Below are 27,050 nucleotides of genomic sequence, written 5' to 3'. Positions count from 1 at the left end.
GAAGGGAAAGGGACCTGTATGTGCCAAAATGTTTGTAGCAGCCCTGTTTGTAGTGGCTAGAAACTGGAAAATGAATGGATGCCCATCAATTGGAGAATGGCTGGGTAAATTGTGGTATATGAATGTTATGGAATATTATTGTTCTGTAAGAAATGACCAGCAGGATGAATACAGAGAGGCTTGGAGAGACCTACATGAACTGATGCTAAGTGAAATGAGCAGAACTAGGAGATCATTATACACTTCGACAACGATATTGTATGAGGACATATTTTGATGGAAGTGGATTTCTTTGACAAAGAGACCTGAGTTTCAATTGATAAATGACGGACAAAAGCAGCTACACCCAAAGAAAGAACACTGGGAAACGAATGTGAACTATCTGCATTTTTGTTTTTCTTCCCGGATTATTTATACCTTCTGAATCCAATTCTCCCTACGCAACAAGAGAACTGTTCGGTTCTGCAAACATATATTGTATCTAGGATATACTGCAACATATCCAACATATAAAGGACTGCTTGCCATCTAGGGGAGGGGGTGGAGGGAGGGAGGGGAAAAAAAATCGGAACAGAAATGAGTGTCAATATAATGTAATTATTAAATAAAAAATTAAAAAAAAAAAAAGATAAATGGTCAAAGGATATGAACAGACAATTTTCAGAGGATGAGATTGAAACTATTACCACTCATATGAAAGAGTGTTCCAAATCATTATTGATCAGAGAAATGCAAATTAAGACAACTCTGAGATACCACTACACACCTGTCAGATTGGCTAAGATGACAGGAAAAAATAATGATGAATGTTGGAGGGGATGCGGGAAAACTGGGACACTAATGCATTGTTGGTGGAGTTGTGAACGAATCCAACCATTCTGGAGAGCAATCTGGAATTATGCCCAAAAAATTATCAAAATGTGCATATCCTTTGATCCAGCAGTGTTTCTATTGGGCTTATATCCCAAAGAAATACTAAAGAAGGGAAAGGGACCTGTATGTGCCAAAATGTTTGTAGCAGCCCTGTTTGTAGTGGCTAGAAACTGGAAAATGAATGGATGCCCATCAATTGGAGAATGGCTGGGTAAATTGTGGTATATGAATGTTATGGAATATTATTGTTCTGTAAGAAATGACCAGCAGGATGAATACAGAGAGGCTTGGAGAGACCTACATGAACTGATGCTAAGTGAAATGAGCAGAACCAGGAGATCATTATACACTTCGACAACGATATTGTATGAGGACATATTTTGATGGAAGTGGATTTCTTTGACAAAGAGACCTGAGTTTCAATTGATAAATGACGGAAAAAAACAGCTACACCCAAAGAAAGAACACTGGGAAACGAATGTGAACTATCTGCATTTTTGTTTTTCTTCCCGGATTATTTATACCTTCTGAATCCAATTCTCCCTACGCAACAAGAGAACTGTTCGGTTCTGCAAACATATATTGTATCTAGGATATACTGCAACATATCCAACATATAAAGGACTGCTTGCCATCTAGGGGAGGGGGTGGAGGGAGGGAGGGGAAAAAAAATCGGAACAAAAATGAGTGTCAATATAATGTAATTATTAAATAAAAAATTAAAAAAAAAAATCCAGCAGATATGTTGACAAAATAGCAATTTCCATAATAAACGAGAATGTTTTTGAAGGCAATAAAATCACTTAAAAGTATAGACCAGTAGTATGTTTGCTCTAGGGGAAAATATTGGGGAAATAGAACTCTGGATCCTAGCCAAATAGAGACTTTCAGATTACACCAACGTGTCCTGGGTTCTATATATTAAAACTATTAATTGAGGATAGTGTGATCACGATATTTGGATTTTACTGTATAGGCTTCATTTTTTTTTACTTAGTTATCCTTACTTAAATTATCTATACTTTATTGTATTTAGAACATATGTGCAAAGTAGGAGCAAGTTTGCCACTAATAGAGTCGTCAGATCTGGAATCAGGAAGACTCATCTTCTTGAAGTTCAAATCAAGACTTAGACACTTATTAGCTGTGTCATCTTGGACAAATCACTTAACCCTCTTTGCCTTGGTTTCCTCATCTATAAAATGACCTGGAAAAGGAAATGGCCAACCAGTGTAGAATCTTAGCCAAGACAACCCAAAATTGGGTCATGAAATATCAGAACAGATCAAACAACAGCATAGTGGACTGGAAAGAGCACTAAAATTGGAGTTAGACAAGATCTGGGTCTGAAGTCTACCACACACACACACACACACACACACACACACACACACACACATTGGGCTGTGTGTCCAATAAGTCATCTCATCTGACAAAACCTCAGTTTTCTCCCCTGGTTAAAAAAAGAAAAAATAAATAAAAAAAAAAGGATGAGATAATAATACCTGTAGTCATCTATTCCACATGTTGTTATGAGAATCAAAGATAAATAAAAATAAGATAAATCAAATTAATTAAATAACAACCAAATAAGATGCTGTATCTGACCAAGAGTCCTCAAACTTTTTAAATAGGGGGCCAGTTCACTGTCCCTCATACTGTTGGAGGGCTGGACTATAGTAAAAACAAAAACTTTGTTTTGTGGGCCTTAAAATAAAGGAATTTCATAGCCCTGGGTGGGGGGGAATAATCATCCTCAGCTGCCGCATATGGCCTGCAGGCCGTAGTTTGAGGACCCCTGCACCCTAAAGCAAAATATGACAGCCATTATTATTAGTCTACATCATATTTATTATGAATACATATATATATTCCATAAACTTTTTTTAACTTTTCATTTTCTCTTAATTTATGAAATAAAACAAACATTTCTATTTCACAGTATAATAAAAAATCTATGATTACATATGAAGTGATAAATTATATATAACTTGCTTTTCCTTTTAAAATATATAATGAAGTTTCTAATTTTTTTCTTTCCTCTCCGCACTTAAAGATGATTACCATTAGATACAAATGTGTGTGTGTGTGCGTGTGTGTGTGTGTGTAAAATTCTATATTTGTATTTATTAACTATTTCTCAGGAGGCAGATAGTGTCTTCTTTCATGTCCTTTGAAATTAATTTAGGTATTTATAGTAGCCAAAAGGACTTAGTCAAAGTTGTTTTCAAAATGAGATTTTTGTTAATGTATACCATCTTCTCTTGTTTCTGCTTAAATGAATATGGATGCAAAAATTCTAAATAAAGCAATTGCTAAAAGATTGTATAAACTTTCAGATTAATATTAAGAACTCCATTATCTACTATGTGTAGCCAGAGTTGTATTTTTTTAATTTTGTTTTACAAAATGAACCAACTATTTTGTAAAGTATGAATTTGAATTTGGGCAATATTTTAAGTAATTTAACTTCTTATAATGTTTTCTCTTAGGAACACTGAATCAAAAGAATTGGGGAAAGAAATATCCAACATGCAATGGTCCTAAACAATCCCCTATTAACATTGATGAAGATCTTACCCAAGTCAATGTAAATCTTAAGAAATTTAACTTTGAAGGCTGGGATAAAGCATCTTTGGAAGACACTTTCATTCATAACACTGGAAAAACAGGTAAAATGCTTTAATGCTTGCTCCCTTTTGAGTTGTTTTATGGGACAGGAAAATATTTAATTTGTCTTATTTTCTTTTTTCCGGCTAAAAAGACAGCTATAACAGCTAGAAAGAGATAGGTGGTGACAGCCACCAAACCTCCTGGACAAGATCTAAAATGTAAATAGCATGTGAAAATTTAATATAAAAAATAAAATAGCTGAAATTATCACATCATTAATGAAATGCAGGAATGTGCAATTATTGAAGATAAATAATAATTTCAGCATTTCAATGAGGACAATAAGGATGACTATGAAAAAGAATGCAATCAAAATAACAGGATAACAATATATTCTAAATAATTGCTCCACTTTAAATCCATCTATATTTCCTTGTTTGAGTGGTAGTGTCTTTTATCTTTGTCTTCTTGATATCCCACTTTATTAGGTGCTTAGAAATGAAAAATAATGATTAACAAGTTCTCTGTTTTTAAGTAAAGTTAATTACCAGTGTTTCTCTGTTTATGAGGTTTTTTTTTAATACTATGCCTAGGGAGTATTCATAAATTATTTTATGTAAATTACGTTTCATTATTTTTAAAGGATTTAAAAAGTACCACCAACAGAAATGAGGAAAAAATTTATGATAACTTACCTTTCAGCTGTCATATATCTAATGTTTATAGTTTTAGTCTTAAAATCATTTAACAAAGGAATAAATTACATCTTTAGCATTTTATTCATAGCATCCTACCCACACCTGGATCGAGTAGTAAGCTTGCTATATCAGTTGACTGGCATGTCAGATTTACCACCAAGGACTCCTGGTGGGGGAAAAGTGCTTCTCTGATTTAGAAATATCAACATCTGGTGTGTTGGAAATCATTTATTCAGAGCCTTCTCCTAAAGTGTCAGATAGGTGTTGCTGATCTCACCCTGATGTCTAAAAGCTCAGATTTATTATAATAGCTAAATGAACTATAGAGAAAACACAGAGATGTAAGAAAAAGAAAAAAATCAGCTAAAGAAGGATCATCATTATAACACATTTAAATGACACTCTGAAAGTTTATATAGTCCTTTGATAAAGACCCACAAAACTACTATTGTTACTACCTATGAATATACATACATATACATATATGCATATATACATATATATGAGAGAGAGAATATTATAGAAAAATATTATGTTATAATCGTAGGGATCATCTTTCTAAGTCTTCATCTTGAATATAAGGAAATTGATGTCCAGAGAGATTAACTAACTGGTTCTTCACATAGCTGCCAATTGTAATATTCCTAAAGCACAGCGCTGATCATATCACTCTTCTGACCAGAAATCTCTGGTGCTTCCCTGTTATCTCTAGGATAAAATATAAACTACTCTGTTTTCTGTTTAAGACGTTCCCAACCCAGCTCCAGTCTTCTTCCTAGAAATTACACTTTATTGTCCTTCACATACTGTGCAGCAATGGCTCTCAAAGGGTATGTCCTACTACCATTAGTATGGCTACAGTTTTCAGATGTACTGAGAATTTGATAGAATCTGCATTTGGAATCGCATTGTGAGTATCCCTTAAATTATATAGAATTTGCATTTGTAATCACACACACATATGAGTCTCTGAACTCTCCTATATCATGCTGGTATTTGGTATAGCAAAAAATAATATTTTGCTGTGAGGTAGAAAGTATTTTGAGAATCACTATTTTTACACACATATTTAATCTCCTGTCTGTTCCTCCCTATCACCACCTTTTAGAATCTCTAGCTTCCTTCAGTCTTCAACTCAAAATGTTACTTGTTCTTTTAGTCTTTTCCCAATCATAATTTCTACTTACTGATGTTTTTCCCACCATTCATCACAAAAATATCTTGCATTTACTTTGTATATATTTTGTGTGTACTTATATGTATAAATGTTATTTCCCCTGATAAAATATAAGCTCCATGAGGGCATGAACTAACTGACTTTTTTTGTCTTGGTAAACTCAGTGCCAATCATATAGTCAGTACTTAATAAAATGATTTTTGATTGATTGGTTAATTGATACAGCTAATAAACTACAGAGTTGATAAAACTCAAGTTTTCTGATTCCCAGTTTTGCATTCACTTCACCACCTCAGGCTTCCTATCTCTCTCTCTCTCTCTCTCTCTCTCTCTCTCTCTCTCTCTCTCTCTCTCTCTTTCTCTCTCTCTCTCTCTCTCTCTCTCTGTATGTATATATATATATATATATATATATATATATATAATTTTATTTTATAATAACTTTATATTGACAGAATCCGTGCCAGGATAATTTTTTTTACAACATTATCCCTTGCACTCGCTTCTGTTCCAATTTTTTCCCTCCCTCCCTCCACCCCTTCCCCTAGATGGCAAGCAGTCCTATATATGTTAGATATGTTGCGATATATCCTGGATACAATATATGTTTGAAGAACCGAACAGTTCTCTTGTTGCACAGGGAAAATTGGATTCAGAAAGTAAAAATAACCCAGGAAGAAAAACAAAAATGCAAATAGTTCACATTCATTTCCCAGTGTTCTTTCTTTGTGTATAGCTGCTTCTGTCCATCCTTGATCAATTGAAACTGAGTTAGATCTCTTTGTCGAAGAAATACACTTCCATCAGAATACATCCTCATACAATATCGTTGTTGAGGTATATAATGATCTCCTGGTTCTGCTCATTTCACTTAGCATCAGTTCATGTAAGTCTCTCCAGTCCTCTCTGTATTCATCCTGCTGGTCATTTCTTATAGAACAATAATATTCCATAACATTCATGTACCACAATTTATTCAGCCATTCTCCAATTGATGGGCATCCATTCAGTTTCCAGTTTCTAGCCACTACAAACAGGGCTGCCACAAACATTTTGGCACCTACAAGTCCCTTTCTCTTCTTTAGTATTTCTTTGGGATATAAGCCCAGAAGTAACACTACTGGATCAAAGGGTATACACAGTTTCATAACTTTTTGGGCATAATTCCAGATTGTTCTCCAGAATGGTTGGGTTCGTTCACAATTCCACCAACAATGCATGAGTGTCCCAGTTTTCCCACATCCCCTCCAACATTCATCATTATTTTTTCCTATAATCTTAGCCAGTCTGACAGGTGTGTAGTGTATCTCAGAGTTGTCTTAATTTGCATTTATCTGATCAATAGTGATTTGTCAGGCTTCCTATCTCAATAAAAAAGGTTTATTTCTTGGGATGGGGGTCATTTGGGATCTTTTTTTTTTAAATACCAAAAGAAAGCAATGAACTTTGAGAAATCAGGTTCCCAGCTTTCCTGTTATTACTTTAAAATGGTAGTAGAATAAGAGTATTTTATATTCATAGACATAGCCAGTTTTTCTTATAGATTGGATCATCCTGAATGATTAATAGAATATTGTAAAAAGTTCCTTCGCCTAGAAGCCTATACCCCAGGTATCTATTGGCATCGATTCTTATTTTCACTTCTAAGTAGTCATTCCTTTTTACAAAGGCATTTTATGCTTAGAAGCCATTGAATTCTAATGTTTTTTAAATAACACTCTAAGCTATTTTTTAAAATTAAGAATGTAGATAAACCATCAGCAAAACCAAGTTGCCAAGAGAGCTATTTTTCTTTAGTGAACAGGAGAGTACAGAAGGATGTTTGGAGAGATACAGAGACAAGGATAGCTTGTAAATTACTGTGTTTAATTTATTATGTACTTGTAAAAATGAGTACAAACTATATGCAGTGGAGATTTATAGTTTTACATACTACTCTGTTTTCTATTCTTTTTTGTATATGGGAAGGTTTGTTGGTTCAAGTTCAGAAAGCTATAAAGTAAAATTTTAAATTAGAGAAAAATGAGTATATTATTAATTTTTGTAGAACACAAAAATGCCATCATCAACCATGATCACTTTATCATGAATTAGTTTTGCAAACCAGAAAGACATTAGTAAGGCATTAGTTGTGGTCTTGAGGGTTTCAAATAAAAGATGGGAAAATGTTGATAGTATAAGGTTTAAGAATATTAGGTACTGCCCAGAAAAATCAAAGATTAATAAAGAAAGAAAGGTCTAGGAAGATCGCATAGAGGAAAGGTATACAGTGCAAAAGGTTTATTTTCTGTCGTTTTTATATCTGTAGCTATACAAATAGAATATAGAGATTCCAGGTAAAACAAATGGAATCCATATCAACTATTTCAATTTTAACCTCTTCTCCTATATTCAAATTGAAATTACAAAAGATAGCTCCTCTGTCCTTAACAATAATATTTGTTGTGAGGAAGGTTGTTGTGAGAAAAGTTTTCTAGGGATTTTAAAGCACTTAAGGAAGCTTTTTAGTGATCTTAAAGTAGTGTATAAAAAGTGACTTATTTAGATTTCATTGCCATTAAAGAGCAATTATAATACAAGTCTTTGGACTGGGCTAAAAGCAAAAATATAATATTCAAAGATATAGTCATATTTACTTTGCAAATAAAAACATGGTTTTGGATGGGGTATCTATATTCAGATGGTCTAACTTGTTAGTGTATCTTATAGGGAAAGTACTGTTTGTGTTTCCCAACCCTTCAGCTCTACTCATCTCATTAACTCTCCTAATTATCACCTCATTTTTCTATCCATTATACCCAAAATGTGAGGTGAATTAAATATTATCTTTCTCGTATTTTACTGAATCCCACAGCCTATGATGAATTGAAAGCAGTCTATTTGTCTATATGCACAAAATCATTTAAGAAAAAAATGAAGATTTCCAATATTATATAAAATCTAATTTTTGGTCTAGATTTTTTATAGTATTATAATGCCAGAGAAACTGAGGCAAGATAGAAATTAGAGAGTATTTAATAATTGATTAAATGGGAGAGATTTACTGGGACCAAATGGATCCATGGCTTGGTCCCAAGGCTGAATGAGACTGTTGTCTCCAAGAATCCAGCAAACAATGAGAATTCTCAAAGACCTATATACACATGGCTCAGACACAGGGGTAGACTGAGGTGGGGAGCGGAGTCAGGGTGCTGAGAGTGGGAATGGGATTCTGACAGGGTGGGGTGAGCCTCCCCAGAGGGGGATGACGTAATAGGGGGAGGCACCCCAGATATGGGGAGAGACATCTTGATAAGATGGCATCTGACATTCTGATACTTGGGATGGGGAAAGGCATTCTGATATTCTAAAACATAAGATCTTTTATCCTTATCAAATATTCTGATAAAGAGGAAGAGGCAGTTTTGCAGGACTGGGAAGCAGGGAAACTGAGTCAGGCCTGGGTCAGGATAATAAAAAAGAACTGGCATAACATTATGCATGATCACTTTTTTATTTACAAAACATATGCGTGGATAATTCTTCAACAATGATCCTTGCAAAGCCTTCTGTTCCAACTTTCCCCCTCCCTCCCTCACCCCTTCCCCTAGATGGCAGGTAGTCCAATACATGTTAAATATGTTAAAATATGTTAAATCCCATATATGTATACATATCCATATAGTTATCTTGCTGCACAAGAAAAATTGGATCAAAAAGGAAAAGAACTGAGAAAGAAAACAAAATGCAAGCAAACAACAACAGAAAGAGTGAGAATGCTATGTTGTGGTCCACACTCAGTTCCCACTTTCCTCTCTCCAAGTGTAGATGGCTCTCTTGATCACTGAACAGCTGGAACTGGTTTGAATCATCTCATTGTTGAAGAGAGCCATGTCCATCAGAATTGATCATTGTATAATCTTGTTGTGGTGTATAATGATGATCACTTATTTAAAAAAAAAACTTTTAAATTGAATTTTATTCTATTTTCAGGTTCAGTTTCTCTCCTGTCCCTTTACTTAAGCAGTTCTTAAAGAAACAGAAAGAAATCATGGACCTGAATTAAACCTATTTATAACTAACTTCTCTGGACAGATAGTTATTTACTCATATTTTTAGGGACTTGAAGAATCTGCTGCCAAATTAACCAATCAGTATTTTCAATTAGTTATTCCCTTTCTCATCTAGTTTACTATGGACCAGTTAACATTCTCTATAACATTTCTCTATCACCTTTCTTGTGCTATAATCCATCTTTCTATTACCTAAATTACTGGAGCATCTTTTTTGGAGGGTTGTTTTTTTCTGGCCACCTAAATTCTGTTTTACAGTCATTTAATCAATGCTGTGGTTTTATGGTTTGTTTTTGGTGTTTTATTTTCCTCTGAAGAATTTATAAATTTTCCAATTCAGAATTGAAATAAGGAGTCTTGGAAGAGTCTTACTATTGGTAAACATTGGGGGGGGAGGGAGGGTTAGGTAGATAATTTGTGCATACGTGTCATTTTTGACTTAACTGTAAAAAACTTCACATGTAAAGAGTAATCTCTAAAAGTTTCCTTCAGTTTTGAACTCTAGGATTTCAGATTCATACTATACTTATATAGGTAATTTCCAGCTGTCAATCCAGTTGTATTAAAAAAAAAGTTCGATTATTTAACACAAAGAATGGCATATAAAAACTATATCATTAAAAGTACTATTAAGCTTAATCTATAGTATAATTGAAATATACTATCATTAATAGTACTATATGACAAAACCACCGTGTTTCACAGTATTTCTGTTTATAAATACATGGAGTTCCAACATGGAATGCTAGGATTACTTTTTTGCAAAAGAATCTGGGAATTTTCTCTTCTGCCCTCTCTCTGCTAGGTTGGCAGCTATGAACTGGGATGGCTTTCCTCAATACAAGGATTGTACTTATGAATTGTACAGGATTGTATAGGATGAAATAAGAGGGTAAATGAAGGTGTGGAGTAAGAAAAGTAAAGGTTATGGGTTTAAAGAGGATATTAAGACTGGGTAATAAAGAGCAGGAAAACATGGTTTATTTTCCTTCTTTCTTCAATTCCATCCCTCCTCCTTATATGCTAATAATAGGTTAGTGAGGAGAATGGTAAAAAAAAATAGAGTGACATTATGGTTGGGATAGGTTGAAAACAGGAAGAATTGCTGCAGCCTGGCTTTCCCTTGCTCCCCCTTCCTTCTTGCCAATAAATTCATTAGGAAGGGGAGCCAAATGAAGATTTTATAGGACTAACTAGAATGATCTATAATTGATCTTAAATATTACCTAGCTTACCTCTCCACTTCTTTGAAAAGAAAACTGAGACCCAGAGAAATTAATTGATCTCCCCCAAACCACACAAATACTCATTTATCTGTTCTCCTTAAGAGTTGTAAGGAAAAGGGATGTGAGAAGGGAGGCTTTGGGAAACATAGGATGATTCCTATCTTCAAAAAAACAGTAATAGAAAATTAATAGAATCTGTGATTACTGTATATGGATTGTTTTGTCTTCATTAATAATTCAACTTCCAAAATTGTCACTTGATAGAATTGTTTTGAATCTAATAAATAGTTTCATTTTAAATTTGTGAACAAATAAAATGATACAACTTAAATATGAGAGAGATTTGTTCTAAAACATAGTCTTTGGTTGTCAAAAGCCTGGATATAACTTTGTATTGATTTTTTTTCCTTCTTAGTGGAAATAAACCTGACAAATGACTACCGTCTCAGTGGAGGTGGTATTGAAACTATGTTCAAAGCAAGCAAGATAACTTTTCACTGGGGAAAATGCAATATGTCATCTGATGGTTCAGAACATAGTTTAGAAGGACAAAAATTTCCACTTGAGGTAACAACTATCATAGTTATACTTGATACTGTTCCTTTTTGTAAATATTTAGTTATCCAATGGTTTGTGCTTCATAGAAATTATTTTTGAAATCTTTATGTCTAATAATTTCTATGTAAAACAACTTTATATCAGAGGAAATAAAAACAATGCATTTATATATGGAAAATAGATCTTTATTTCATTCACTTTCTCTCCTCCAAATAAATTGATTCCATTAATTCTCAAGAAAAGGAGATTTTGATATGATTTTGAATTATACGCTTCTTAAAATAAGAATTCTTAAGACTAGAGAGATCTTTCTAAATACTTTAATTTCTAAGATCATAGATTTAGAGTTGGAAAGAATATTAGAACCTGCCTACCTCAAGATGAGTAACTAGGTGTTGCATTGGATAAACTCTATCCAATGATCCTCAAACTTTTGTTCTCAATATCTTTATCCTATTAAAAATGATTGAGGATCTGTCCAAAGAGTTTTTGTTTATGTGGGTTATAGATATTGATCACATTAAAAATAAAAACCAATTATGAATTTGTAGACTCTCTTAAAGGATTTCAGATATTCCTCAGGATGCTCTGGACCAGACTTTGAGAACCACTGGATAGAGAACCAGGTCTGCAATCAGGAAGACCTGAATTTGAATCCATACTCACACACTTGTTAGCTGTATGACCCTGGGCCTCAGTTTCCTTATCTGTAAAGTTAGCTAGAAAAGGAAATGGTAAAACACTCTAAAATCCTTGCCACAAAATCTTAAATAAGGTCACAAAATTGAAAGCAACTGAAGCAATTGAAAATGGCTAAATTACAACAATTATAACTATTCCTTTTTAAACTGACACTAAAGACCATGAGGTAGAATTATTTGTTCAATATCACATAAGTAGTAAATGTCAGAGTCAGTGTAAACATTCCAAATCCAGTGCTATTTTCTACCATAGCTCCAAGAAATCACTTATAGGACCTACTATGTAGAAGAAAAAGCAACCTAAAAATAACACTTTCATGTTTCTAAAGAATGAATGCAGCTTCCAACTTTCAATCAAGGGGCTGTTTTTCTGTTAGGACAATCTTACTCCATTACTGTCTTCAATAGTGACACAATGATGGCAGACCTTTTGCTATCTAGAATTCTTTGCTTTACACAGTAGATATGTTCCTGAAATACTTCTTGTAAATTTAATTTTTGTAACAGGTATCAGTTGCACTCATTGACTTACCATTTTAATTTCAGAGGTCTTTATTTTCACATCTGATATCTTCTCAAATGACATCAGAGTATAGTGACCTGTTAGCCTTTCTACCAAATAATTAATGAAATGTAAGCGCTTAAGTACACTAGAGAATTCAATACTTATGGAGTCACTGAATTGAATCTTTTCATGTGTATAAGCAACATGACATTTTTTGTTATGGAAATTAAAATTTCCAAATTTTAAACTAATAATTTTGTTTTTCATGTATTACATTTCCTTAGAGTAAGTTATTGCTAGAGCTTTTAACATATATACCTTCTCCCTCTTCCTACCCTAATACCTATTTGGAAAAAAAAACTCAATAACTTCCTTTCTTTTAAAAGTTACAGTTATATATACCACATCATCTTTATGGAATTTAGCCATCCTTTGTTTAGTCATCATTACCTATTACTGTCGTGACTCTGGAAATAAACAAATAAAGACTCTGAACAGCCAAAATAATTCATAAAAGGCGATAAATAAACCTAATTCCTTGGCCCTTTCTGTGCTTACTCAGACTCTGTGCTCTTAATTTATATATACTTTACAAGAGATTAGAATAAATGCAATAACTCAACATAGTTAAGACTGGGCCAGCAGGACATCAGTATCTCATCAGCATCATTCAGTTTTGAAGACCATGTGAAAGTTGAGTAGGTAGTGGATGGAGGGCAAACATTGGAGCTTTGGGTTTAAATTTTGCCTCAGATACTTATCTAAGTGACCTTGAAAAAGCCCTTTATGGCTCTGCCTCAGTTTTCCAATCTGTAAAACAGCTTCTGAAATCTTTCCAGCTCAAAATCTATGGCATTGTAATTCTAGGAAATTCATTCTATACCCTTTAAAAAGTCTTGGAAATGATGAATATGTTTTATAAAAATTTCTGTGCAGATGTAAAATAAAATTTTAGTGTACTAAAAACTAGACTATTTCAAGTGGCTGATTTCTCTCCAAGATTTCTATATAAATTGATTTTTTACTCTGGTAAGTCACTTCCTTAATGTATTCTGTGGCCCGAACATGTTAATCAGCTTCCAAATGAGTCTTACTTATCACTAGGGAACAGTTTACAATCTGCAGTCTTTCATTCAGTGCATAAAATATTTATTATATTCAGGTCATAGAATTTACATTGACTTTTATGTAAAAGAGTAAGCCTTTTGTGGTTTTTAAATAAAAGCTGACGACTATGGTTGCATGCACACATGTATTTTGAAACTAATCTCTGTCACTCTAAAGCTCATGGCCTTCCTGTGGATTTGCCTTTTGCAAGTTGACACTTCAGTTCTCTTTAGTTTGTTTATCAACTTTGGTAACTTATTTCTAAGAGCTAAAAAGTTTATTGTTTTGTTTATAGATGCAAATCTACTGCTTTGACCCGGATCAGTTTGAAAGTTTTGAGGAAGCAGTTAAAGGGAAAGGAAAGTTAAGAGCTTTATCCATTTTATTTGAGGTAATGTTATTTTGGTTATAGAACTATATTATTTCCTCTGGGTTATTGTGAGTATCATATGATATACTAAATGTTATATGCATATATAAATGTAAGATTTTATTATCAATTGCAGTTATTTCTTTCACATCATGGGGGATAAAGGACCTGGCACCCCTGTGATCTGGAAAATCTGCATAAAAATTTTAGTCCTCCCTTTGCTCCAAAGAAGATGTTGAATTATTATGGAAATAAAAGATCAAAGATAAAATTAAAAGATAAAATATGTTGATATTACATAATATTTATTTCTAAATTTTTCTGTGTCACCTATAGGCCTTTGCATGTTGTTTTCAGCTTCCACAAAACTCCCTGCAAATTTCCATTTAATTTCTTATGCCAACCAGTGATATATTGAAACTATGATGAGAAAAGTTGTAGTGTGGAAGGGATAACTGTATCATAGTTACTCTAGAGTCAGCGTGGTCCAACAGAGGTCTTGAAGTAAGGAAGAGATTGATCCAAATTTTTTCCCTGACACTTATTAGCTCTGTGATATTGGGCAGGTCATTTCATATTTACATACCTCAAGCAACTCTGTAGGAATTTCCTACTAAATTGTATATAGTCAGTCTTGGTGGGAGTTCCTAAACACAAGTTATTCAGTCTGTCAAAATCATAGATCTTTCAGATATAGTAATCATCATTAATAATCAAAAGTTTTTCTTAAGTTTTATTTGGATATATTTGAATATATTAGAGCACAATTTTTTTAATGTTTAAAATAAAATCTGCTTTTATAGAACTATATGCTTGGAAGACAATATAGGTGCTTAATAAATGCTTATTTGCTAACACTGAAAAAAACTATATTTAGAACATCACTTTTCTTTAACAGGTTGGAGTAGAAGAGAATATGGATTATAAGGCAATTATTGAAGGAGTGGACAATGTTAGCCGTTTTGGTAAGTTACTATTCAGTTTAGAGGAGTATATATCTTCCAGATGATGTCTTTGATGTTTTTAAGGCTTTAATGAAAAACATATACTCTCAAAGATTTTGTGTATATATACACACAGAGAAGATATATAAGTGTACACAGAAGGCATAATTTCTTCAGATACTTAGAAAATCCTTATTTTTTCCAAATGTACAAATTTTATACATTTTAAACTAGACTTATGCTAAGAATATATTTTCAGCTTCTAAGAATAACTTATATTAAACAATCTGTTAAATGTGAGTCACAAAATTCTAATGGAGGGAAGAACCTGGCATTTTATTGATTTTATTCTTTAAATAATGCTTTTGTATTTTGAATTATTGCTTCTATATTTCATATCAGTTTTGTGTATAATTAAGAGATTTGAGCTTCTAAATTGAACAAAATACTTCTGTGAAATACAAATTTTCAATCAAAGACTGAATGACTTAACTTCTCCAAATAAAAATTAAGTTCTCAAATAAAACTGTGGAAAAATACTTTTCCTCAATATGAAAAAGAGAGAATATTTAAGAAGGAGAGTTATCATAGAGATTGAAATAGAATATGCATTTATATCATTAAACTTAAGAGCTTATTGAAAACTTTCTTGACTATCAAATTGATTGCTACACACAGCAAGAAATTTTTAGTCCATAATATAACAAGCAAAAGTGTAAGTGTTAGCCATTATTAAGGGATCAGTCATACAAGAGAAAGGAGACAAAGACAGTGCCTATCACCATATTCAATTGTTTGTTTAATCAAATTTAATAATTTGATTACTTACCAGCTTCTGAAACTACAAGAGACATCATTATTATTTTGTTATCCATTTTCATGGAACTCTAGCATAGCATATTAGGCCCTGACATTTTAAAAGTTACTGATAAAATATAAAAAAAAAAATAGTAATCTGGAAGCTCTCAAATTTCAAATCAAGAATAAAACTCAACATCTAAGACTTTATCTTTAGAATCGAAGCGTACTGTAGGATTGATTCATCTTTGTCAATTTTGTGTGATATCTTAAATTAACCAAGCATCTTTGTAGTCAGGGAAATGTGACCTATTGGGGTGCTGCTTTTACTTTATGAAAGGGAAAATTAAATAGGAGATAAAAGGATCTTTCCATACCTGCTTTCTTCATTGGAAGATACTGCTGCCCAAGTCAACCATGACTGTTACAGAAGGCACATTTTTCTATTTAGACAGTAACAGATTTTATCTAGCCTGAGGGGGAAAACTGTTAGAATGCCTGAACCTAAAAATGTTGTTATACTTATAAAGGATATATCTTATTCTTCATAGCCTAATCACTGTATCTGAAAGCATGTTGATTTATTCTTTTCATTTTTAAACTAAGATATCCAGAAGAACATAGTTATTTCAAAAATTCAGCCTCATTCTTATATTTAGATTAAAATAGTGCATTTCTTGCTTATTTAAATGTTATATTTTGTAGTAATAACCTACAGAATAAAGAAATGAGAGTTAGAAAAAACTAATACTTTTATAAGAAATAACTGCCTAGATTACTGACTTATTCTTTTTGGAATATTGTTGATACTTTGTATTTAAAAATGTAAGAATTGAGAGTCCAAAGAAAACATGGGATTTTTTCATGGAAATGCTTTATCCCCATGTTTGAATATATATTTTAATTATATATTGTAATTCTAATTTAATATATTCTGTAATTGTAACTTAATTATAATTTCAACCAAATGATTATTAAATTGTAGGTTTCTGTTTTGCTAGCAGCTGTGATTATTTTAGTAATAACCAATGTTGGAACTCAAAACAAAAATTTACATTATTGCTTTGCAGGAAAACAAGCTGCATTAGATCCATTTGTTTTGCTGAATCTTCTGCCAAATTCCACAGACAAGTATTACACTTACAATGGATCCTTGACCATTCCTCCCTGCACAGAATCAGTTAACTGGGTTGTCTTTAAAGATCCCATTAGCATTTCTGAAAGCCAGGTAATTTTGCAGATCAAATTGTTATGAAGTGATATGTTGGAAGTATACCATATTCTTTCTTTTTAATTTTTTTTATTTACAAATCAACAAACAAAATAAAACAAAACATTTCCATATACAGAGTAGAAAAGGAAAAGTTCTATGAAGTTATGAATCACTACTACATACAGCTTGCTTTTTATTTCAAGTATGATAATTTTAACATGTAATTTTTCCGAGTTCCTGCTTTTGTCTATACTGTATAATTTCAAGTTCTATGGTTCACACAATATATGAGAAAGAGGGGTAGATGATAGCATTTTATTCTTTCTTTCTTCAGTGACCAGTGGTAATCTTATGGAGCCATAAAAAAATGGGAACACAGGACTTGAAATTACTTTTTCTGGAAAATTTGTGTGTCACAATGACTATAATAACATAGATGACATCACCACAGAAAAACAGTAGTCAATGTTAGTTAACATGGTTAGAACTAAAGCACCCTCTCATTCCAGTTAAGAATCAACAAACTTTTCCCGAGAGACTATATTTTATAAGGGATTTAGTGGGAAGTATCTGTTGTTTCAAAACAAAATGTTATTGCTGTTGTTTTTTAAGAAAAGAAAACATATATTGATAAGATGATTTCTGTAAAGTTTTAAAGATTCTAGGCTTTTAAAAAGATAAAATAATTCAAGGATTCTTTTTCTAAATTAATTTCAAATGTAGAGTCAAACTTCAAGGAAGTTTTATGTTTCATTTTGGCTTGGGGAAGGTAGTATGATGTTTCTTTCCTTTGGGGTTTTCCAATAATTATCTTGAGTTGTTTGATCCTTTTTTTCTAGTTGGCTGTCTTTTGTGAAGTTCTTACCATGCAGCAGTCCGGTTATGTCATGCTGATGGATTACCTGCAAAATAATTTCCGAGAACAGCAGTACAAGTTCTCCAGGCAGGTGTTTTCTTCATATACAGGAGAAGAAGAGATCCACGAAACAGGTATTGTAGTTATTTTTCCTCATACCCTCTATTGATCACAGAGATTCCAACATTATTTTAAGTAAATAAAAGTCAGGAGCAAATACTTAGTAAACCTGGGCTGTGAATGAAGTTCAGCCTTTTGGGATTTCCAGAAATAAAAAATACATGGTCCTTTCCTTCAAGGAGATAAGACATGTCTACCATAGCTTGATTACAGTAAATAATAGTTTAATGTGTGCCTGGTGGGGTTAAAAAAAAAGGTACATAGCCAAAAAGGAAAGAAAGAAAAGGGGGAAGGGAGGAAAGAAGAGAAGGAAGGAGGAAGTAAAGGAGTGAAGGAAGGGAGGAAAAAAAGAGAAGGAGTGAAGGGAGAGAAAGAAGGGAAGGAGGGAAGAAAGGAAGAAGGAAGGAAGGGAGAGAAAATAAATAATTTTTTTCTGAGACAATAAGGAAAAGTTTTATGAAAAGATGGCATTTGGAATAGAGCTTCAAGTGAAGGTAGAATATTGATGTACAGAGATTCACAGAATTCCAAGTAGAGAATATTTCAAAGTTTCCAAAACAGAAGTTAAGAAAAATTTGTTTAGACAGCTACAATTAGTTAATTAAGTCAGTCAGCAAACATTTATTAAGCACTTACTGTGTTTTAGGCCTTCTGCATAAAGGCAAAAGACAGCCCCTATCCTCAAGAAACACACAATCTATTGGGGAAGACAATAATATAGGATATATAGCTATAATACAAGATAAATCGAAAATGACCAACTGAGGAAGGACTTCCTATAAAAGATCAATTTTAGCTTGGATAAAGTGAAGGAAGCCAAGAATACAACAGGAGAACTCCATGCATGAGGGACAGCCAACAAAAATTCCAGGAGACAGAAAAGGATCTTATTTTAGGAGCATCTTATTTAGGAGGCCAATATTTCCAGATTGAAGAATAAGAGGATGAGAGAAGAGATGTAAGTTGTAATAAGACTGAAAGGTTGGAGGGGCCAGGTTCTAAAGGAATTGACCATCAAAAATTTTATATCTGATCTTGTAAGTAATAGGAAGCTACTAGAATTTATTGAGTGGAGCAGAAACAAGATTAAAAGTAATATGTCAGACTTGTGTGTGAGGAAAATCTATGTGGAGACTGAGTGGAGGATAGACTGGAGTAGGGAGAAATATGTGACAGGCTAATCAACCAGTAGGCTATTGCCATAGTCCTGCCATAATGTGAACAGAGCCTGTTCTAAATTGATGACAGTGTCAGAAGAGAAAAGTGGGCAGATGCAAGACGTATGACAAAGGTTAAATCAACAGATTGAATATAGGAGAGTGAGAGAAAGGGAGGAGTTGAGAAGCACCTTGTTTGTGAATCTGGTGGGATGTGTCCTTCACAATAATAGGAATGTTTGGCAAGGGGACAAGTTTTGGGGAAAAGATAAAGAGTTCAGTTTGGGAAATATTCAGATGTCTATAGCACATCTAATTTAAAGTAACTAAAAAGTAGTTAGAGATGGGAGGTCAGCAGAGAGGTTAAGGCTGGTTAAGTAGATTTCAGAATCAGTAGAACAGATTCGATGATATAATCCATGGGAGCTGATGAGATCACCAGGACAGAAAGAGAGAAATAGTACAGAGCAGAAAGAGAAGAGGGCTCAAGATAGAGCCCTGAGGAACACCCATGTCATGTTGGTTTGATACATAAGAAAACCTAGCAAAAGTGATTGACAGAGAGTGGCCAGATGGGTAGGAGGAAAACCAGGAGAATGGTGTCCCAAAAACTTGAAGGAGGATTATTCAAGTGGAAAAGGGTGTCAAAAATTGAGGACTGACAGACATCATTTAGTTTGGCCAGAGTATGGATGCATGTAGGAACCTTATGAGGTTATTATGATTCACATTTTTTAATAGCTAAGGAAATTAAAATTTTTAAAGCTGTTAAATGATTTGCCGAAGATTATGAGCTAGAAAATGGTAGAGAGTACACTTAAACTCTAGTCTCTCTGAGTTCTTGATTTCAAATAATCTCTTCTACTTTATCATTCTGATGACTTGTTGAATTTGAGGTGCTATTGCGACATCCCAGTGGAGAATACAAAAGGTAGTTAAAAAGACTCTAATACCGGACTTTAAGAGAGACAGGAAATTCCAGATATGAGTTATCTGCATAACATTCATAATCTAAAAGTGTTGTGAATGATGAAATCCCCATGAATGAGTATGTAGAGAAAGAAATGAAGGCTAAAGAGAAAATCCTGAGAAACACCCAATTAATCCATGACCAACCTCAGTTCCAGAAGGTTCATAATAAAACATGGTATCCACTTCCTGATAGAAATTATGGACCCAGAATACAGATTTAGAAATGGCTAATATAGGGATCTATAATAGGAGGATTTAGAGGTGAGAGGGAGAGATTGTGGACCTGAAAATAAAATTCAATTTAAAAAAGAAGTGGAAAGTGAGAGCCTATAATGGGATATAAATGAGAAATCAGGGAGTTAAAAAAACAGACAAATTGATCCATGTCATGTAAGACAAAAAGAATTGAATCCTAACTTTAAGCCTATGCCTGTATCAATATACCATACTCTCTCAGAATCCTATGTTTGATAATAGTCTTGTTTTGAGAAACCAAAGATGATTAAAATTGGTAGCATGGTAGTGTCATCTATCATGATTGAAAAATTACACAAAAGGGAATATTTTCAGAATTATTTTTGTTATTTTAAATTCATCAAACAACAGACATTATTTTTAAAATAACAGACAAGATGTAACTGATCTTTTTATTTTTAACCTTTCGTTTGTCCCGGAATTTGCTATAAAGTTAGTGAAACAGTTGAAGTGCGCCTTCCTTGAGGACTTAGAACTGATTCCAAAAGTTGTCCTTGGAAATGAATTTTTTTCTTCTTTCGTTTTAAGCTCCATAAAAAATGCCTTTGACATGTATAATATTACTTTAATAATCGTCTGTTTTTCAAAGATTAGTCTTTAAAAGAACACAGGTTAATTGTTTTAATGTGATATTTGTGGGAATAACTTTCCTGTTGCCAAAAAAAGGAGAGAGTGAAAACAATGATGAATAGCTACATTTAATGCAACATTAAGTTTCTAATTAAATTGCCCCAAAGCCAGGAAATTCAATTACGTCTCCACCAGCAACACTGAACACTGTAACATCCTGTCCAGTAAATAATAGAATATTAATTAATGGAAAATGGAACAGAACTGAGCCAGGTTCTTTTCTAAAACAAAATAAACAAAATAAATTAATTGAATTTTTTGAATTAATTGAATTAATGAATTAATTGAATACTATTATATTCTTTTAAAAACACCTTTATTAATGATTGGTGAGTGTGAGAATGTAAGGAAATTCAGAGATAGGAAAGCATTGTTATGTTAGATGGCTGGCTGCTTTTTATTTTTTGGGTTTAAAATGTAAGTTACCATTATTCTGATTTGTCATAGAATTTTGTCATTTTTGCCCTGGAACCATAGAGGTATGTTTTCTTCCCACAAAGTATCAACACAAAAATGATGAGAACCTGTATATTTGCCAAAAGGAACAACAAAATAGGTTTTAAACAATTTGGCCTTTTGCTTAGTCTTAAGAATAAGGGAAAGCTTTCTAAAATTCTATAGATTATTTGACAACTATAGACTGCAGTTTATAAAATAGAAGGAAATTGACTTTTCTTGCATAACTTAGAAATAAGAGATTTATTTTTTTAAACTACTTTAAAGTTTCATCATGTATAGGGCTAGGAAATTTTACCTTTTGCTAACTGAAATGAAAGCAGGCTTCAGAAGTAACATTACCCTGATTATCAAAGGGCAGTGTGGGGGTAGGAAGGAGGGATTAGAGGGGATGTGGGAGTACATTCAGAAAGTGAAGTAAGAAGAATTTTTGAGGGATCTAATCATGTCTGGAACCTTCTAAAGAAATTTATCCCTCTTTAGCCATCCTTAAGTTTTTAACTACTGAGATGGATTTTAGGGGAAAATATTTATGTGTGAGAAAATAATAGTAGTAAACTAAGATAGAATTAAAATGGTAAAGAAAAATTTATTATCTTCCCTGAATAGAAATTCCTTCCCCAATATTCTTGACAATTGGTCATGTAATCTAGTCAGGCAAAATAATTTGATACTAGTACTTTTTTTCAGAATACAAAAATTTTCTGCGGTCAGCTACAAATTTTATTGTGGATTATTCTTTAGGATTGCTTCCTTCTTCAAAAAGTTAATAGGAAAAAGCATTCATAAAAGTATGCAAATACTGCCTTCCATGAAATTATTTTGACTATCAATAAATAATTGAAATCAGCATAGCACTTTAAGATTTGCAAAAACACTTGTATAGTCTATCATATCTTCAACTCTATAACTCCATTTTACAGATAAGGAAACTGAGACTATGAAACGTTCAGTGACTTGCCCATGATGAGTCCAGGTCTTCATAATCTAAAGATTAGCACTCTTATCAGTGGCAGCCGTATACCAAATGCTCAGCTGCCTTCAGAGCTATTGTGAATTCCAGAAATTAGCGTTCATTGGGGCAAGAATATGAGAGACTAGATTATTTTCAGGACTACGACTATTTCTACCACTTCTGCCTTCTTAAAAGAGCTGCATGTCATATACTATTTTAGATGAGCAAAAGCCAAGTTTCATAAGCGTCCACATATGCCAGGCAGTGTGATAAGCGTTGGAGGTACTAAGATAAAACAGACCCCACTTTCAAGGAGTTTGCATTATATTTAAGGACTCAGCATGCAAACAACCACATACAGAATAGATGTACATGAAATAAATTGAAGATAATCACAAAGGGAAGGAGAGCAAGAAAGTGTGTGGTTTTTGTTTTGTTTTGTTTTGTAGATGATGGAGTTTTAGCTGAAACTTATATGAAGCCAGGAGTTGGGGATGAACATTGTAAATATGTGGGACAGCCATGGAAAATACTTTGGTATCAACAGACAGAGTATTTTGCATGAGGAACAGTAAGGGATTTAGAAACATCATTTAAACATTTATTTAAATTGAGAATTTAAACTTCACTAAATCAAAGAGTATAGGAAGGGAAGCAAGGAACAAGAAGGCCATTAACTTCCCATATGGGAGACTCAGCACCATAATCTGGGAAGACTCAGTAATACAAATGATTTTTTTTAATGGAAAGATATCTTATAGATGTCATTTCCTTTCACAATGTTACCCACAAGGTTTCTTTTTTGTTGTTTTTTTTTTTTTGGAGAAATAACATCAAAGATATAAAATACATAACAAGAAAAGAAGGTGCATTGCTCATATAGTGAAAAGAGCAGAGGATCTGTGTTGAAATCTGAGCTCTGTGATTAACTTTATGTTTAGTTAAATCCCTTCATATCTCTAAGCCCCTAGGATTCTTTCTTTTTTGCAATGTTTACCTAAAAATATGATGTGGATCTTTAGAAATTCATTTAAGAAATACATCATTTCTGATTATGACATTTACAATCTTTGAAGATCTATATTGATTTTTTTTGTTTCAGTTCATTAAGATATACTACTCCGTGAGGAGAAAGCTTAACCTCAATGATTGTTAACTCATGGATCCATAAATCTTGTTGTTCCCTTCGTAAAAGTCATCCAAGTATCTGCTTGGTATTGAAAAAGAGGTCCATCAACTTTACAAAAGTGTGGTAGGAATACATTAGTACATGTTTATAGATTACATTCAATATAGTGCTATGTTACATCTGGACTAACACTTAGATTAGTAGTAAATAATAATTGAGTCCTATTTAGTGACACTAAGCAGTTAATAGTGCTTTCTCCACTACTCCCATCATAAGTATGTCTGTTCTCTTTTATCTTCCTTACATTTTTATTTTTGCTTCTGCTATGTTTCCAGGCCTAGAAAACTTCCCTTTCTCACCTCTTCCTCATAGACTCCCTCACTTTTTTAAGATTTGGCTCAAGTGTTGCCTTTTGTACAGTCTTTTCTGACCATCCTCCCCACCCCCAGCTGCTAGCGTCCTTCTTTCTTATCTACCTGCATTTAAGTAATTTATATTTACTTTATATTTAATCTGTATATACTTATATATAAACATTTTTCTCCCGTAACAGAATGTAGACTCCTTGAGAACAAGGATTATTTTTTTTTTATCCCTAGCATCTACAATGAATGGCATATAGTAGGGCTAATTAATTAGTTCCTTCTTTTCTAATTTGTCTTTTTTATTTCCTCAATATTTTCTTTTCTTTTTTCCTACAATGGTATATAATGATTCCCATGATTCAGCTTAGACTCAGACTAATTATTAGACCAATTAGGCTATTATTCCAATTATAAAGACAGAATAGTATTTTGAAAGGGGCAGCGAAGTTGTACAGTAGAATGAGAAAAACTCATTGTGAGTTTACAATGAGATAACGCAAACATGACTAGAAAAACCATCACAACAAAATATTTTGAAATTGTCATATATGTTATGTGAACCTGTAAATTCAAATCTAGTCTTGTGGACTTGAATCTTGACTTCTCACCATTTACTGAATGTAATGCTGAAGAAGTCATTCAGCTCCAGTTTCATTTTCTTTAGCTATGAAATGTGCAGTAATATTGGAAATAGCCGTCACCCCCACAGAGTTGTGATAAAGATGAAGAGACAGGATGGGTGTGAGTCACTGAACTCTATCTATTATTTATACTAGAAATCTCTGTGAGAACAGAAATTATCATATTCATCTTCGTATTTCCTGGTACCTAGTAGAATGTCTTCAGTATAGTGGGCATGTAGTGAATGTCTTTTGAACTGGAAATTCTATGTGACAAGGACATAGGTACCCCAAATTCACAGGTGATAGCAAGAATAAATTCCCTTAAATCATAGCTCTTTGTGTTAGCCAAAAGTATGTATAATTTTCACTATTTTAAATAGATGTGCAGATAATGCTAAAAGCAGCACTTAAATACAAAGTAGCCTCTTTAGACCTTCTTTGAATTCATCTACATGGGGAGAAGCTGTCATAATAAGATTACAAAAATATTTATAGACTTTTCATGTGGACATTGAGGACTAGGCTTCCTGGTCGCTTATGCATTAAATATCAAGAACCTGTGAGATTTGTCAGAGAGCCTAAGGTGGTAATAGCCTGAGGCGTAACTGTTGATGTGCAGTAGCTATGATCTCCCTTCCTGACCTTTATCTTCAAGAGCATTTCCTTTTCAACAGTGAAAATATTTTTGCTAGAGAAGACAAGAATAGACTCAATTCAGCAAATATTTATTAAGTGCCTACTGTGTCCAAGGTACTTAGAAGGGGAGATAAAAAAGGGGAAAATACCAACATAGCCACTGTCCTTGGAGAGCTTAGGAAGGTAATGAGGAAAGAACGAAAATTATTCAAAAGAGGTAAATTGACTGTGCTATACATTCATAGATGACAGAATTTTAGAGCTTGAAGGAAACAGAGTTTTTTTAATTGACGTATTTTATTTTATTTTACATTTTTTATTATAGCTTTTTATATACAAAACACATGCATGGGTAATTTTTCAACATTGACCCTTGCAAAAACTTCTGTTTCAACTTTCCCCCTCCTTCCCTCTACCCCCTCCCCTAGATGGCAGGTAGTCCCATACAAAACATAGAGTTTTTAGGCTGATTCTGTTATTTTACACATGGAGAAACTAGAGCTTTGAAATATTTACTTGCCTAATGTCATATAAGTAGATAGTGGCAGAATGGGGGGATAGCATGGAAAACCAACTGAAGAGACTAGATATAGAGTAAGAAAATCTGAGATCAAAGCCTGTAGAATTTTGGACAAGTCATTTTATTTTGATAGGCTTCCATTCATTGATTTATAAGATGAAAAGATTGGATTTTATCATCTCTAAATCCTAGGATATCAAGTTCTCTGATTCCTTGCTCTAACTTCCTTTACTAAAGGAAATTTTGTTTTTTGCAAATAAACCTGTATGTGGTGATTGTGTACTTATTGATCTTCTCACCACCATTCTTTTGTTATATACATTTTTAAAATCCTCAAGATATGGCGCTACTTACAAAAAGTGTTGGGGCAGCTGGGTGGAGCAGTGGATAGAGGGAATCAAAAAGACTTGTTATTTGAGTACAGATCTGATCTCATACACTTATTAGCTATATGACTCTAGGCAAGTCACTTAACTCTACTGCCTCAGTTTCCTCATCTGTAAAATAAACTAGAGAAGGAAATGGCAAACTACTCTAGGATCTTTGCTAAGAAAACTTACAGCGTTGAACACAACTGAAATGACTTAACAATAACAAAATAAATTGGATGTCCCAATATGATACAGCTATCTGGAATTGGGAATTTATTAGGAGTAAGACTGAAGCATCTCTCTCCTCTCCCCACCCCCCACCCCCAATTTTAGATGAAATCTCTTATGTGGTTGAATAGTGATTTCTTTGTGCCACCTGCTGGACTTCAGTAGCAATATCCCAAGATTTAAAATTGGAAGGGACCTTAGATATACAATCTTAGCCTTTGGTGTATGTGTGATAAACTTCCTTGGAATGATAGACCCCTTCTTGAATAACATTTTTAAATGCATGAGCTGAAATATCTAGAATTATAAAGAAAAACAACTATTGAAATCATCAAAATATTTTCAAATTACAAGACCTCGGTTGTGACTATCAGTAAAGTTCCCTTCATTTTCTAGCTACCCAGGAGCCCATAATAATGAAGAAATTTGCTCAACATTGCAAGATGACCTTGGAACAAAGCCAGGATTTAAACTTAATATCATAGACTCATAGATTCAGAATTGGAATATACTTCCAATGAGACTTAAACCCAGTGTTTCCTATACTCAGGTCTGCTTTTAAATTATTTGAATTGACGGACAGTTTAATGTGCTTTAAACAAAAATCATTTTCATAATGATAAAAGAATTGTCCTACAGGAATACACAAAAGTCACCCTTTTCTCCCCAAAATAAAGACCTTAGTTTTGACATTGAATTTAAAAATACACAAAATCTTCAATCTACCATTTTTACTCATTTGTACGTCATCTATATCTGCAGCACATTTATTTTTGGGTTGCTTAGTTTTTGACAGTCTCATTTAAGTAACTGCTGGGGATATGTCTAAAGAATCAACAGTTGGCTATACAAAAAGCTAATCGTTAGTTTGGAGTGCCCTCTTGTGTTCATTCTACTAAATGTAGTTCTACAAGTAAATATCTTTTTTTTCTCAGGGGATGC

General features: G+C 33.2%; 1 protein-coding gene across 4 annotated transcripts in view; it reads left to right on the top strand.

Annotated features, from left to right (window-relative positions):
• PTPRZ1 (protein tyrosine phosphatase receptor type Z1) overlaps positions 1–27,050 on the top strand; it is a 246,362-nt gene that overhangs the window by 130,013 nt on the left and 89,299 nt on the right. For all 4 annotated transcript variants that reach the window (XM_051963556.1, XM_051963555.1, XM_051963557.1 and 1 more), the window contains exons 3-8: positions 3,366–3,545; positions 11,055–11,206; positions 13,806–13,901; positions 14,779–14,845; positions 16,693–16,850; positions 17,675–17,825. In XM_051963556.1, coding sequence (XP_051819516.1) covers positions 3,366–3,545; positions 11,055–11,206; positions 13,806–13,901; positions 14,779–14,845; positions 16,693–16,850; positions 17,675–17,825 — 804 coding nt within the window. The remainder of the gene's footprint in view (positions 1–3,365; positions 3,546–11,054; positions 11,207–13,805; positions 13,902–14,778; positions 14,846–16,692; positions 16,851–17,674; positions 17,826–27,050) is intronic.

The sequence above is a fragment of the Antechinus flavipes genome, chromosome 5, assembly GCF_016432865.1.
Source record: "Antechinus flavipes isolate AdamAnt ecotype Samford, QLD, Australia chromosome 5, AdamAnt_v2, whole genome shotgun sequence".
In the NCBI taxonomy this organism is placed as follows: Eukaryota; Metazoa; Chordata; class Mammalia; order Dasyuromorphia; family Dasyuridae; genus Antechinus; species Antechinus flavipes.
This window is presented reverse-complemented; position numbering and strand designations above follow the sequence as displayed.